The 14,858-nt window shown below is 37.5% G+C and overlaps 1 protein-coding gene and 1 long non-coding RNA gene across 3 annotated transcripts; one reads left to right on the plus strand and one right to left on the minus strand.

The window, feature by feature from the left end:
- Positions 1 to 3,587: 3,587 nt before the first annotated feature.
- Positions 3,588 to 4,981, minus strand: LOC148717352 (uncharacterized). Its single transcript, XR_015994921.1, has 2 exons — positions 4,821 to 4,981; positions 3,588 to 4,611 (listed from the first exon to the last, which is right to left on the minus strand). It is a non-coding gene; the product is annotated as an uncharacterized LOC148717352 (long non-coding RNA).
- A 98-nt stretch (positions 4,982 to 5,079) lies between these two features.
- Positions 5,080 to 9,527, plus strand: LOC148717353 (uncharacterized). 2 transcript variants are annotated; one of them, XM_088743902.1, is made up of 6 exons: positions 5,080 to 5,227; positions 5,355 to 5,654; positions 6,024 to 6,068; positions 6,552 to 6,631; positions 6,894 to 7,000; positions 8,227 to 9,527. In XM_088743902.1, the coding sequence occupies exons 2-6, from the start codon at positions 5,567 to 5,569 to the stop codon at positions 8,360 to 8,362; spliced, it is 456 nt and encodes a 151-aa protein (XP_088600028.1). In that variant the 5' UTR covers positions 5,080 to 5,227; positions 5,355 to 5,566; the 3' UTR covers positions 8,363 to 9,527. The 2 variants fall into 2 exon arrangements, with proteins under 2 accessions (XP_088600028.1, XP_088600029.1); XM_088743903.1 differs by lacking the exon at positions 5,080 to 5,227 and having other exon boundaries at positions 5,330 to 5,691.
- Positions 9,528 to 14,858: the final 5,331 nt, after the last annotated feature.

A 14,858-nucleotide genomic window follows, 5' to 3' on the forward strand; every position in this document is an offset into this window, starting at 1 on the left:
AAACTCTCTATAATTGCTTCCACTTCCATGTAAAATTGGATAAAATTAAGAAAAATAGGGGTCACCGAGTTAATTTTTGCGCTTTTAGCGTTAGAAGCTCCATGATGGCTCTTATTTACAACCATATGCTGTTGCTATGGTAACAGCTGATGACGCCACGTGATTATGTTTTGGTTCACTGATGATTGAGCTAGTAACTGTTACCAAGAAAGTGTAAGAAAAATTATTATTTTGTTTTATTGAATCCCTCAAATGTAAAAGTGCTAGAAAACCTAAAAACTATTGTGAGCCACCTTAAACATACATATATCCATCACACAGTGATCTCGTGCGTGGGAAATTAAAGTCTCCTACCCCTAAACCCTGCAGGAGACGGGACCTCCATTTATTCGTCCCTATCCGAGAAGACTAGAGTATCTAACCGTTTCTTGATGTTTCAGAAAGGTAGCATATTGTTCTCACTTGTATTAAGACCTTTAGTGTTGGTCCGGCTGGAGCTCGAACCCTCGAGCTCCCGCACAACAGTCCAGCGCTTTATCCATTGAGCTAACTGGGAGGCGGTATTTTTATCTACACTTCCAAAACTGTCTTGTACAAGGCATCCTCGGAGACCCAGGGGCTGGGTCGATTTCAAGTTAGGGCCTAAAGAGCCCCTGGGGACATTGTCCCCAATATGATTAAACTCTTTCCAAGCCCCTTCGGTAATTGTCCGAAAACATTTCTCCTTCCCACGATGTTCTCGTTCATAAGTTTTTGTTCAGATTTTAATTAGCTAACCGGAAACACAGCTAAGCTTTCTCTAAGCGCTTGCTGGAGGTCTTCCACGAACTTAACGTTCTCTGCAACCTTGGCCGTATTGTGAAAGACTTTACTACAACGCGAAGATTAGGCCCTGTTTACATGAGAAGAGGGTGCCCCTAGGGGATAGGGTTACCCTACTTGGTAGGGTTGAAGATACCGAGCGTTTACATGGTAATTTGAAACCCTAGGGGCGAGGGCTGACACTATAGCCAGGTCACCCAGCAAGGAAAACAACCAAAATGACGGCGGGAGATAAAGTTTTGGCGGTTAATTCGATTCTTACGGCGCTCGCTTCTTTAGTTCCTTCTTTTCAACTTTGTGCTTTGTTGTTGATATCTCTAATGGCTGAAAGACAGCGTTTACAACTGGCTAGCCAGCACATTTCAGCCCAATATAACATTGCTATGAATCACCTCCGTAACGTCAAGAGACAAGTTTGTCGTAAAGGCAGGATTTGGCGCATTCCCGGCCGTACTGAACAGTGGTGGCTCAATTTACAACATGGGATTTTGCCAGAAAGTGAGTGGAAAACGAATTTGAGGATGGATAGAATTGTTTTTATGAAACTAGTTGATGAGCTGTATCCTTACTTACGTCCTGGACGTAGCCCGCGCGGCGATGATGTTCTTTCTGTTGAAAAGCAAATCGGAATGACACTATACTATTTGAAAGATCAGGGATCATTGTACATGACTGCTAATTCGTTTGGTGTTTCGAAAAGTACAGCTTCTGTGGTCATTAGAAAGGTGTGCGATGTGATTACTGCCACTATGGGGCCAAAATATATCAAACTTCCCAGCAATGTGAAAGAAATGGCTACACTTGTCAAGGGAATAGAAGACAAATATGGATTTCCACAGGGAATATATATAATGACATAATATGTTACTATCACGGTCTGTTTATTGTGAGATTTTAAGCCACTATCCCGGTCGGTATGATAATTTCGTAAATTAAAAAATAAATAATATTTTTTTTAATATATATAATAAAAAATATTAAATAACTATATTCTTATTGAACGATTTTAAGCCGTTAGTTAACGGCGATTTTAGGCCGTTAACTAACGGCTTAATTTCGTTCAGTCTGTTATGTTTATTGTACGATTTTAGGCCGTTAACTAACGGCTTAATTTCCTACAGTCTGTTATATTAATTGTACGATTTTAGGCCGTTAACTAACGGCTTAATTTTGTTCAGTCTGTTATGTTTATTGTACGATTTTAGGCCGTTAACTAACGGCTTAATTTCGTTCAGTCTGTCAAGTTTATTGTATGATTTTAGGCCGGTAACTAACGGCTTAACATCCTACAGTCTGTTATATTTATTGTACGATTTTAGGCCGTTAACTAACGGCTTAATTTCCTTCAGTCTGTTTATTGGGAGATTTTTTTAGGCTGTTAACTAACGGCTTAATTTCGTTCAGTCTGTTATGTTTATTGTACGATTTTAGGCCGTTAACTAACCGCTTAATTTCGTTCAGTCTGTTATGTTTATTGTACGATTTTAGGCCGGTAACTAACAGCTTAATTTCCTACAGTCTGTTATATTTATTGTACGATTTTAGGCCGTTAACTAACGCCTTAATTTCGTTCAGTCTGTTATGTTTATTGTACGATTTTAGGCCATTAACTAACTGCTTAATTTCCTTCAGTCTGTTATGTTTATTGTACGATTTTAGGCCGTTAACTAACGGCTTAATTTCCTTCAGTCTGTTTATTGGGAGATTTTAAGCCGTTAGTTAACGGCTTAAAATCGTACAATATACAGACTGAGTTAGTGGCCTAAAATCTCTCAATAAACAGACCGAGATAGTCGCTTAATAAGCCGTTATCTGATCGCCCATTTCCACAGGCTTTTGGCTGTATTGATGGCACCCATATTGAAATTCAACAACCTACAGAAAACCCACATGATTACTATAGCTACAAACAGAAGTATACAATTAATACTCAGGCTGTTTGTGATTGGAATGGGAGATTTCTTGATGTTGAAGTCAAATGGCCTGGAAGTGTACACGACGGGAGAGTGTTTAGTAACTCCAGAATAAACAGGCTCTTAAGAGAAGAAAAGCTTCCCATGATGTACAAGCAAATTCTCCCAGGTTATGACAAAGTGCCTGCAACATTGATCGGGGACCCTGCCTATCCATTACTGCCCTACTGTATGAAGGAGTATGCAAACCCAAGAAGCAATGAAGAGGTAATTTTCAACAACATGCTCCGTGTAGCAAGGAACCTCATTGAGTGTGCCTTTGGGAGGCTAAAGGCCAGGTGGCGAATTTTAAAGAAACGTCTTGACTCAGGCTTGGAATTTGTCCCTCCACTTATCTACACATGTTTTGTTCTTCACAATTTTTGTGAAGTCAAAAACCAACAGATAGACGAGGATATTGTGTCACAACAAATAGCTCTAGAGAGGTTACAAGCAAACAATACCCCTGATCGATTGTACTCATTCAATACTGCAGAAGGAACAGGCATTAGAAACACTATCACATATTATTACAGAGAACATATCCCATATTGACTGTACAGTACAAATGGCCCAACAGCATCATTGGCTTTTCTGTGAGCAGGATTGCAATTTGTCAACTTGAAACATTGAAAAACTTGATATGTTTAGTTAATAAGCAGCAGTACGTAACCAATTGAAAGTGTAATTATTTGTGTAAATATGCAAATTTTTTAGCTACAATGACATTATGTTTGGAGACACACAAATGTGTGTGAGGTAGCTTGATTTTCAGACAGCATTATTATCACACAGACAACAGAACAATGTCTATCTTGATAACTGGAGCTTTTAATGCTTATAAACAGACAATTTGTTGTGTTCAATAACAATATCAATAAGTACCAACAATTCATGGGTAACTCATGAAACAAAAATCACTGGAACTGTATTGAACAATGTCAATCTCAACATTAATGAACAGTAACTAACATTTTGTTGTGTTTTCAGTTATAAAAAACAACCGTATAAATGTTTCAATAAACTAACGACTAAACCTGTAATATCTGTATTCTATATGCATTCAGTCAATGTATATCCCATGTAAGGACATCAAGAATAATCACATTAGCAAAAACAGCAATAGCAAGTCTCAAACTTGCAAAACATATCAGATAATAGCTTTTTAATTGCAAATGAAAGTTCTTCTAAGAAAAGCCAAAATTTGTTTATGCAAAATAATTTGAAGGCTCCATGTCTCTTCAACTGAACTACCAAATTGAAAATATTTCACTTGTTAAAACAAAACATTGTGCTTAATTGCTTCATTGTTTTGCAACTGATGATACTGAGTTATAACGGTTTTCGATGGCTCCTTTATCCAATATCAACTATTTCAGTTTCATGAAAACACCTGAACTATTTTATAAATCATTTTCAGAACAGAATGCATGATTGTAGCTCCAAATATGATAGCCTTTGTACTATTGATTGTTAGTACCATAGTGATTAGGATAACCCATATATTGTCCACAAGGGTAGTACGGCTGAGGAGGAGGAGAAAGAGGTGGAGTTGGGTGCTGGTTTTGGGCTAGGGCTGCTGCAAGCATTTGCATACCTGCAGCAATTCCACAGAATGCTTGTTTGTGCAGCTTACTTTCCCTCGAGGTCGTGAAAATGTGTTTCATTCAAGATGCAATTCGCGGAAAGAAAGTGCTCAAAATGAAAGTCAACTCAGCGTACAGTAAAATCCTCTTTGCTTAATTCCAAAGGCTGACTTGAAGCTCTCACTCAGATGCCTACCCGCCATTGCTTCGTGCTCATGGAAGCATAACGTTTTCACTCAGTTATAAGCCGCCTGAAACATGCGTATTCTGAGCTCAGTAAGACTTCAATGTATCAGCAATCATCGGAATAGAAGGAAAATCAAGTGAGATAAAGGTTTTTTCAGTCGTTTGCTAAAATGAAATCACATATACCAGCGGATTTCGTCGCTAAATGACGCAGACAATTATTTTTAAGGAGGGGCATTTAGGAGGCTCACATTTTCATTTTCGAAACACTTACCTTTGGTGTCGATAGTTTCCGTAAAATCTGAACGTTTGTATGGAGACTATTTCGAATACACACATCAATCGCAGATCACGTTCTCTTCTTCTGGCAGTTTTTCTGTGAAATTTTGTTTCTGATAGTTTTCAAAACGCTGCGACGATCGCGTGATTCGTCAAGTAGCGTGACACAGTAAGAGTCTAGAGAAACCATTGTGGATATCTTTGACGTAGGATGACGTAGCATTTTCGTGTGGCTTACACAAAATGTGTAGCTACATTATGGCACGATCGAATTTGTTTATCTATTTGTCCACGAGAGTCGAGCCTCTGTCACGAGTCAACCATCTTGGTTGTAAGAGTGACCTTGGGTAATTTTCAAGTCAACACAGCCAGACCCGGCTTGCGTTTAGAAGTGCAGCTTGTGTAAGAGCTATTTTGTTTTTTTTTTTACACTCTTAAAAGGCAACATTTAAAACTGCTTGAATCTTCAGTACGGGTTGTATTTGATTATTATTATTTTTTTTTTAATTTGATTTATTTGTTTAAGCAGGTTGAATTTATTGGCAACTATTAAGCTGATGTGGACCTGCTGTTTTCCCACCCAACCCACCCCAGGGGAGGACATCCAGCACACAGTAATCTCGTGCGTGGGAAATTAACGTCTCTTACCCATTACCCTTAAGAGACGGGACCTCCGGCTTTACGTCTTATCCGAGAGACGAAGCAAAGTGGGTAAAGCATCTTGCTTAAGGATACAGCGACATGTCCCTGGTAGGACTTGAACCCGGGGCCTTCGACCCAGAGTCCAGCGCACTTAACCACTGGACCACTGACGACCCACTCACAACAAGTACAACAAGTTACAGTAATGGCAATGAGGACAATTGGTGAAACAAAATGATTTAATAGACGTAGCACTTACATTATTTAGGTGTTTCCCTTGATGGAAAACTCTTTAAGTTTTCATTTGGGACTCAATCCTCTGCTGCTCACATAAATTAGGTTGTGCTGAAGTTATGTGACACAACCACAGACAGTACACACAGACAGTACACACATACAGCCATTGGCAAACTTTTGAATAAAGTGTAATTTTTTTTTAATGTTTTCCCTAGCATTGCCCTCCTGACTGCCTAAGGTTTCTATTATTGACATTGTCTTGTTTTGTTGCTTAACCATACACACTTATTTAGTGAAAAAAATGTTATTTAATCCTCAGTCATACAGGGTCAGCATGCTGCAAAAGCTGAGGACTGTGATGGAGGTATAGCTTGGTTAGTTATTCATAGCTATTTAGTTTTTTGCCCTTTTATCTTTGACTTTCAGCCAATAAATATCATTGATTTAATACATTAGCCTTAATATGGAAAATCTGATTGGTCAAGAGCATCAATCAATATTCAGTAGCATTTGAAGTTGACACGGTAAATGGCATTTTAGCTGCAGATCTTACTTACATCAAGTCAAGTTCAAAGTCTGCTTAGTTTCCAAGCCCCTCCTGACTGTATAGTGTTCTCAAATGTTTGAACTCAGAGAAAAGTGAGTGTCTTTGTTGCAGACTGTTTCAAAAGTATTAAACAACTATTGAATATTGCATTTGCCCTCCCCCTCTCTACAATGTGAGAGAAATATACTGTCCCCATTACCCCATCTCTTTTTTTCCTGTTTTATTTGAATAATTTTTCTTTAATTTGTATTTCATTTATTAACTTTTTTATTGATCACGTCTTTCTCTGTTGCCGTCTAGGAGTTTCTCTTGAGAAGATAGAAATTGACCTGGTACTTCAACCCAAGTCAGAAAAAAAGTTCTGGGGAAAACAAACATTTGTAAGTATTATTACTGACAGTGCATTGGTTCAAATTTGGAGAGAATGTTTTGAGGATGGCTGCAAAAAAAAAAAATGCAGGTTTCCGCTTGACTGTATTTTGCCAGTTAGACAGGTCCTGAGCTACCCTTTCTGCCTCACCCCACCTTAAATGAACCCTCTAACTTGCACAGCTAAGTGCCCCCCCCCTCCTTACACTACTTGTTTTATGGTTTCCTATCTGGATCCTGGGCTTCAAATATTGATTGCAGTTCAACTTTTAGTCACCAGATCTCTTTGGGTTCATGGTGGGTCAACTACAGCGGTACAGGCCTCAATCCCGCAGCCAATCATCGCGAAAGAAAGGAAACAATAGAGAGGACGAGCTTGAGTAAGTGTTATTTTCATATCACCCATGTTGCTCTGCGCAGCATTTTGAAAATAGAATAATTACTTAGGTGATGAAAGAGATTTTTGTGCTCTGATTGGTCTGGGATTGACCTATCTTGCTATGATCACCTCGCACGTGACAATTATGGGCACTACATTTCAAAATGGCTGGCTCTCATCTGTCAATGTTACTAAGAGGGCGATGAACTTGACAAAGGAACATTGTGAAGAGCACAAAAGATGCTACTTAGCTTGACTTAAAACTTTTGGAAGGTGCAGTGTAGGATATGAGGAGAGTGCATATTGAATCCAATAAGCCTGGGGAAACTGGTTGTGGCAAATGAAAAATATCCCTATGAGGGCTGCACGAGATTATGCGAGCAGGGGGTTGAAAAAGCGAGCTGCAACTAAAAGAAATAGAGCGACTATCATGTTGTTGATAAAATGCTTATTGCTGAGTTGGGTCATGCAGAACAGAAAATATTTGCTCTTCCATAACCCAGTTCTATTAACAGTTGAATTTTTTGTTTTTGGCAAATTAAATGTGGTTTGCACTGATGGTTTTTATTCTAAGAAATTGGTCAAAGAGGGCCCAGTGGACCCCTCTGTCCAAATTAATGGGGGATACGGGGTATCTAGTCTAATCTGTATAGTCGACGCAGTGAGAAAACGAAAAAGACAGAGAATGAGACCATAAGATGTAAAAGAGTTCAAAGTGGGTTTTATTTTTCCAGAAATTATTTCAGGCCCTCAGCAGCTGTTTTATCAATCTTGCTGTCAGTCAATGACAGTGTCAACTAATAACACTTTTCTAGCGTTTTAGTTCACAACTTTGATGTTTGGTGTCACATTGAAATTAGTACCCGCTTTTGAATTACATCATACTGTAAATATTTTATTCATCTACTTGTCTGTTATATAATTACTCACGTTCTGTTACTCATTGATTGAAGATGGCAGAAGCATGCCGAAACATGTCTCTCAAAAAAGTTGTCTATTTCTCACAATATTTGTTATACTTGCTACTGCTACGACCTTACACACTACTATTAACTGGATTTAACTTTCATTGATATTTGTTCTTCGTTTACATAACTATCCTGAACTTGAAATTTTTGAAATTATATTGTTGTTATCTTTTTCTTGATGAGACGATAAAATCTAGGTATTGTACAAATCTAGCTTTTGAGAGTGAGCCTAACCAGTTCTCCTCTCCTCTCCTATCAGGTGGCGATTCTTTGCGGATGTCCCTTTAATTTCGCATCAAGTCACATGTGGCAAATGTACACCTTTCTGGATTGATGTTAAACTCGAAAATGGACAGCCTACTGGATTGAAATCAAAGTTGCAAGTGAATAAATGACCGAGATGAAATCAAATTGGAAAATGGACAAGTGAATGGATTGGAATCAAGCCTTGATGTTTTTTTTAAGGTGGAACTGTAAGTTAATGATAAGCTGCGAAGGTACACAAATCTTTGGTTAAGGAACAAACCAATTTAATAGCTTTGGTAACGAATATTTTCGAAAGGGGGCGAACAAAATTTGATTTCAGTTCGATTCTTTTGTAAAAATTAGAGACAGAAAAATTGTAGGATTTTGTTGAAGAATTAGGCCCCTTGACTTCTATCGGTTAGATAAACTTTTCCTGATTGTCACTGTGTCAAAACAACCTTAACTGAAATCTCTGCCTTGTGTGTCAAGTATCAAGACGGAGAGAATAAACACAAACATAAAGAAGGAAGTTGAAATTATTGAAACGAATCATCAAATTCTGCACAAGGTTACAGTCAGTAACGTGATTTGAGAGTGCGTTTGTCTTATCGAGATTTTCAGAGAAAATAAAAGAACTTTTACAATCGAACTAGTTTTGATAAATCATGAAATCGGACACTGAAAAAAGACGATTGTCTACATGAATCACAAGGTGTTTGGAACACGAGCTTTCGATGAGTTCCGTGATTTACGTGGAAAGCATTCAGAGGAAGATGAAGGAATTCGTATAACTGAAATTGTTTTGAATAAGAGTATTTGGATTTGTTTGCCTGACACCGTTCCAAATGAAATCCTTGGTGTAAGGAATCTCGACATTGGTTTTTTTTCTTCCAATGCAATTAGTACGAAGCGTTCACTGTGTACCTTCGCTTATCTTTAAGAGGAAAATTTGACAAGCCTTTAATTTCAATCCTATCTTATCGTCACATATGTGTGACGTTGGATGGAAAAGGGTTAAGGAAAGTGATCTATCCGATGGCGTTTCTAAATCAAATTTGGACTTTACTTTTACACAAGTCTAGTTTTGACTGAATTCTTTTGTAAGCTGGTGAGCTTTTAACTTTTTGTCAGCTTGGTTTCCTTCTAAATCTCTGTCAAAAATTTTGAATTTTCCCGCCAAAAAACTTAGAAAAAATATAGGCGTCCAAAATACGCTTGCGCCGCCGTTTTTTTTTTTCAAAAGTGTATTAAGACTTATCTCTTTTAATATTTCTAGGTTGTTGTTACAAATTAAACTCGACAATCTTTACTGTCTCTTGTGTGTTCTTTATTTTTTTTCTTAAATTATTTCATTCGATCAATAGTAATACAAGTGTCTTGTCTTTCAATTCTTTAATTAGTTAGGTGATTTTCATTAATTAATAAAAAAATTATTCAAATATATACTAAGACTTTTGGCGGGAAAATTTGGAGCAATTTGCATAGAGTTTCCCCTGACAACATTATCGACAAAAAATTCAAAATGGCCCCTCTTAAATTTTTCCGCCAAAATATGTGAACATTACCTTGTGCCAAAACTTTTTTTTTAACAAATTATGAAATGGCCGTTCGTTTTAAATTTTTCGAGAAACATTCTCTTCCACTAATTTGTTGATTGTTTTTTTTTTGCACAAGATGATGTATACACATTACTTCTCAACGTCAAGCAACATGGCAAACTAGTGTCTCGTAAATTGACGTGTTTTAGCGTTTCGTTTTTCCCAATTTGATTTACAAAATACCAAAAAGCTTGCCATGTTGCTACTAAAAAATGTCTTTTCAGCCTTCATTTTTTTCATTCTTTCACAGGACAAGTTACACGTAAAATGATCGATGTTTGTAACCAATTACGCTTTTTTTCTGTAAAACCAACATGATCGTGATATGTTATCTTTTCTTTTTGATCACAATGGTTCAGATAATTGCTTGGCTCCAAGTATCTTTGCATGATGTGAAAAGATTTTGGTCGAGTTGGGTTTTTATTTTTTTCATCAACAAGTTCTCGAATCTTTCCTTAAGTCCTGTGTCACATTAAAGGAAGTCATGAAGGCTGAAAGAGGTCTTTGTTATCTGATAAATAGAAAACCTGATGACTGGTTCAAAGAAAACCATGACGTTAAAATATTTTGCGAGCAATCTGATATTTAACGACTGAAATTGAAAACCAGTACTACAGACCAAAATCAATACTAAAGTCATCAAACAATTTAATTCAAGTTTTAATTTGCAAAAGGCATTTTTTGTAGCTGACAGTCACTTACAATTTCGTAATGAAAATCTCGCGCTCTCTGATAAAAAAACAATGAAGAATGTCCCTTTAGACAGGCAGACCGGCCCATAGCTGAATTCGGTAGTAGAATTGTCTTCGCCGGAAACTTCTGTATGAGACAAATAGCTTCCTCATTTTTACATCGCTTGAGGGGGGCAGATTTAAAGTTTGAAGTTTCCTGGAGCGACGAGAAAACCTCTTATTTCGTGATGCAATGTTTCTCTGCCAAATACTAGTCTCTAGCCTTTTTTTCATGCTGAAAAATTTTCAGTTCTCTGATCTACAAAGTGCGAACTATTTTAGAAGGTATCTTTTTTCTTTAATTTTGTGGTCTGTATCATTCTTACTTAAAACCGTAGCGCGAAAAACTGCTTAGAATCTTCTGAACCACATATTAGGTTTTATATGCTTAACTTCTACAAGGACAAGAGAACCTTGATAATTTAGTTTTCCGTGAGATTGATTTCGGTCAAATTGTTCTTTTGTTCCTCTCTCGCATATTGCTTTTTATATGGTCAATGGTTCGAGGCAAAGCCAAAGCCAAAGCAAAGAGTTGTCACTGTAAGAAAATAGCCAGATGTCTCTTCTGTTGGTTTCTGTTAGTATACTTAATGTCGTCGTAGTAATAGCCCATTTGCGAATTACCCTTGGCCTCATTTTCAAAACGAGTTCTCGTGCTCAACCATTCTTGTGAAAATGAGTTTAATTTGCATGTGAAAGGATTAGCACGAGGACTCGTTTTGAAAATGAGGCCAAGGGTAATTCGCAAATGGGCTGTTCAGCTAACATTCCTTTCAGTAATTTAAAGGCATCGGCGTATGCATAGTTAATAGAGGGGAACTATTAACTATGGCGTGTTTCGTCTCGTCAAGTCAATTCGAGTCATTTGCTTTCTCAGTTCCGATAAATTTCTGATGCGTTGTAAACTACTCGAGATCATCACGTGTCGTAACAGTCCTAACTTTTTGTGAGATGCCGGGTTGTAGTCTGAATAAATAGCTGTTCTTTATGGCTCGTAAAACAAAAGGATTTTTCACAGCACGGGAACGTTTTGGTTGCCATTGTTCTCTTGCCCTTTGTAAAACTTAACAAAGAATACGCGTGAATCACTTTCAGGTGGCACTCGCTATTGTTAATCTTTTCAGTGGGAAATCAAATATATTTTTAAAATACCTCTAAACAATTGTAGAAAACTGAAACAATAGAATGTGTATTCACGACGAAATATTATCAAATATATAATAAAGGTGATAATGATGTTAGTTTAAAGATCCAGTTCTTTTCTTCCAAATATCATTGCTTTAGAGTGCCACCTTAGCAAAATCCACCTTTATCGGTGGCTGCCATCGCTTTAAGTTCAGTCTTTGAAACGAAATTTCTACTTCTGTGCGACACCTATTGGTTTTTTTTCACAATAGCCTATTCTGATACTATCCAATTTGTAATACAAAAGCATTTTGGCAGCCACCGTTTATATTAGCACAGAACAACAACTTCAAAGTTCTTATCTTTGCATAGTTTCTTCCTCGTGCATTGAATCCAGTTTTTCCTCTTGCATTTCCTTTAGGCTGTGTTCTTCATTTTCTCAGTCATCCTGTAAATAGCAATAGACAAAACAACATTTAGTTTGTTGGGTAGTTGTTAAAACTTTAAAGCAATTGCTAACTGGTGGCAAGCCGGTAGTGTAGGCAAAAATGGTGTTCTCTGTGGTAACACGAATGTTACTGCTGCAATTCCAATGCACGTTTGGGGTTCCTCACTACAAACTTCAAAACACCCTCGTCCGCGTTCAACTTGAATCTTACATACTATTGCCGTATTTTCGAAACGTAACTTGTTATGAGCAATTTCCTACAAAAGGTAAGGTTTTATTTCTGTTAACTTGAGACTTAATTCAGTTTCTTCTACTTCGGCATGTACACGAACGAATCGAGTTGCTCTAAGTGGGAGGCGAGACACGAAGCGAACCAAAAGCACACTCGCTCAATCACTAGTTTTTTCTAGCTTCTACAGTGAGGGAAAGACAACTAGACAGGAAAATGGGAAAGAGCAACAGAATAATTACCTTCAAAAGTCTTTCAAGCAAGTTTCCAATTCCAACAGCAAGCATACTCTTGGCACGAATTGTCGTTGTGGTAACATGTCCTCACCCGCCCAAAACTTGTTTGGTTTGAAAAAGCTTATTAACTTGCTATAAATATTGAATATAAAAATAGACCAATCACTGGTGGATACATCATAATAAAGACGCGGGTTTTGTTTGCACGCCCTAAAAGGTGCTTATCAGAAACCTCCTTTAAGGATGGGTTAGGGCCACTTCACGTGTTTCTCGTTATTCAACTTTGTTCCCGATGCCTTTAAAAAAGTTGAAACCAAAAAAAACACATCAGTTTATTATGACATTGAACACGCATAATTAAAGAAAATATCAAATGGCAATAAAACAAACTAACAAACAAACACAAACATTCTGACAAATAGGTGAAATGAAAAAAAATTATGTGCTTCCCCGTTTGGATTCGAACTCCGGCTGGGGGGACAACATTCGCAGTCCCAGCTTATTTGAAAAATTTAATCAAGTATGTAGATGTAAAGACCTTTAAAAGACTTTTTAAAAGTGGGGTATAAAATGAGAAAGAAAACTATTCATAAAAAATTACAAAAATTAAAAAGGAAAAAGCAAACTAAAAACGGCAAGTCCCCCGGAACAAGATCTTCATCCTGACTGGACCGCTTTCGCGGTATGATGCTCTACCCACTGAGCTGCGAGAAACTTGCCATGAAAGTTGAGCAAGTGTAAAGATTATATCTAAGTAGACTATGAACTGCAAAAAAACAAGTGAACAAAGATTCTCAGGAAAAAGCGTTTTGACTCTAAGACGACATTGTTACAAACCCCTGTTGGAAACTGTACGTTACATTTATTTGTCTCAAAATTGGTGACATTATAAGTGATTTCGTTTGTCTCTTAAGTAACCAAACAACATGTACATATGCAGCACGTGTTTTATTGCCCCATATATGGCACTGTTCCACGTGCTTACAACGAGACGTGATGCGTGTTTTTTCGTGAGAGTCGTGAGTGGGAGTTAACTGAAGTGTAATAGCAAAATTGAATCAAGTGAATAACTCGTGAGTACAGCTTTTCACGTTTTCGACACCCCTACAGTCTGATAAAAGAACAAATTATAGTAACATTCATTAAGAAGCAACTGAATGATAACCTTTAAACGTCTTTCAAGCGAGATTCCAATTCCAACAGTGAACATACCCTCGGCACAAAGCGTCGTTGTAGGAACACGTCCTCACCCGTCCACGACCTGTTTGGTTTGAGAGAACTTTACAATTTGCTATGAATATTGAATGTAGAAACAGACCAATCAGGGGTTCATATGCCACATTATTATATGGCTGTGTCTCACAAGGACTGGGAACTACCGAATTCACGAATTTGATTGGCTGAAATCAATATTGAAAGTGGTATAGATTTACCCATTTGGACCGGCATCTAGACCGGTCTAGTAAAAAAAGGTCCAAAGAATGTAAAAAAATTGGATAAACATCTTATTAACCGTGCTGGGTCGGTATGTATGGGAGAATCTTGACCTCGGTCGCTGGTACAGACCTCACTGCGTTCGGTCTGTACTGGCGACTTCGGTCAAGATTGTCCCATACAGACCTCCCGCTCGGTTAATAAGAGCTAAATAATGACGCGAGAATTGTTTATACGCCCTAAAGGGGGCCTCTCAGAAAGCCCCATTAAGGGGCGCGCAAGGGTCACTTCGCGTGTTACTCATTCTTCAACTTAGTTCCCGATGCATTTCAAAAAATTGGAATCCAAAAAAATATATATCAGTTTATAACGACATCTAACCCACATAATTAAAGAAATATAAAAAAAAAGCAAACAAACAAACAAAAATTAACATTCTTACAAATAGGTGAAAAGAATAAAAAAGTGACATGCTCTTCATGTTTGGATTCGAACTCTACTTGGGACAATACTCACGTGTCCCAGCTTATTTGCAAAGTTTAATCCAGCAGGTAAAGACCTTTTAAAAGACTGTTTAATAGGAAGATATAAAATGAGAAAGAAAACAAGTCATCGAAAAAGCGACAAAGATCGATTAAAAGGGTAAAAAAAAATTTAAAAGCGGCAAGTCTACCCACTGAGCTGCGGGGAACTTGCCATGAAATGAGAACAAAATTTTAAGATTACATCTAAAAAGTGCACTACGGACTGCAAGGAACAAGTGGGCTAAGATTCTGAGGTAAAAGTGTTTTGACTCTAAGATAACATTACTACAAAAGCTTTGTTGTTTGATTTAATAACGTTC

Source organism: Stylophora pistillata, chromosome 13 (genome assembly GCF_964205215.1).
Source record: "Stylophora pistillata chromosome 13, jaStyPist1.2, whole genome shotgun sequence".
Taxonomy (NCBI): domain Eukaryota; kingdom Metazoa; phylum Cnidaria; class Anthozoa; order Scleractinia; family Pocilloporidae; genus Stylophora; species Stylophora pistillata.

Excerpts from the sequence above, each read along its gene's own strand:
- LOC148717353 (XM_088743902.1), top strand. The coding sequence starts at position 5,567 with ATGTCCCTGGTAGGACTTGAACCCGGGGCCTTCGACCCAGAGTCCAGC. Across the intron at positions 5,655-6,023 it reads TGACGACCCACTCACAACAA|TCATACAGGGTCAGCATGCT; the intron begins GTACAACAAGTT and ends TTTAATCCTCAG. Across the intron at positions 7,001-8,226 it reads AATAGAGAGGACGAGCTTGA|GTGGCGATTCTTTGCGGATG; the intron begins GTAAGTGTTATT and ends CTCTCCTATCAG.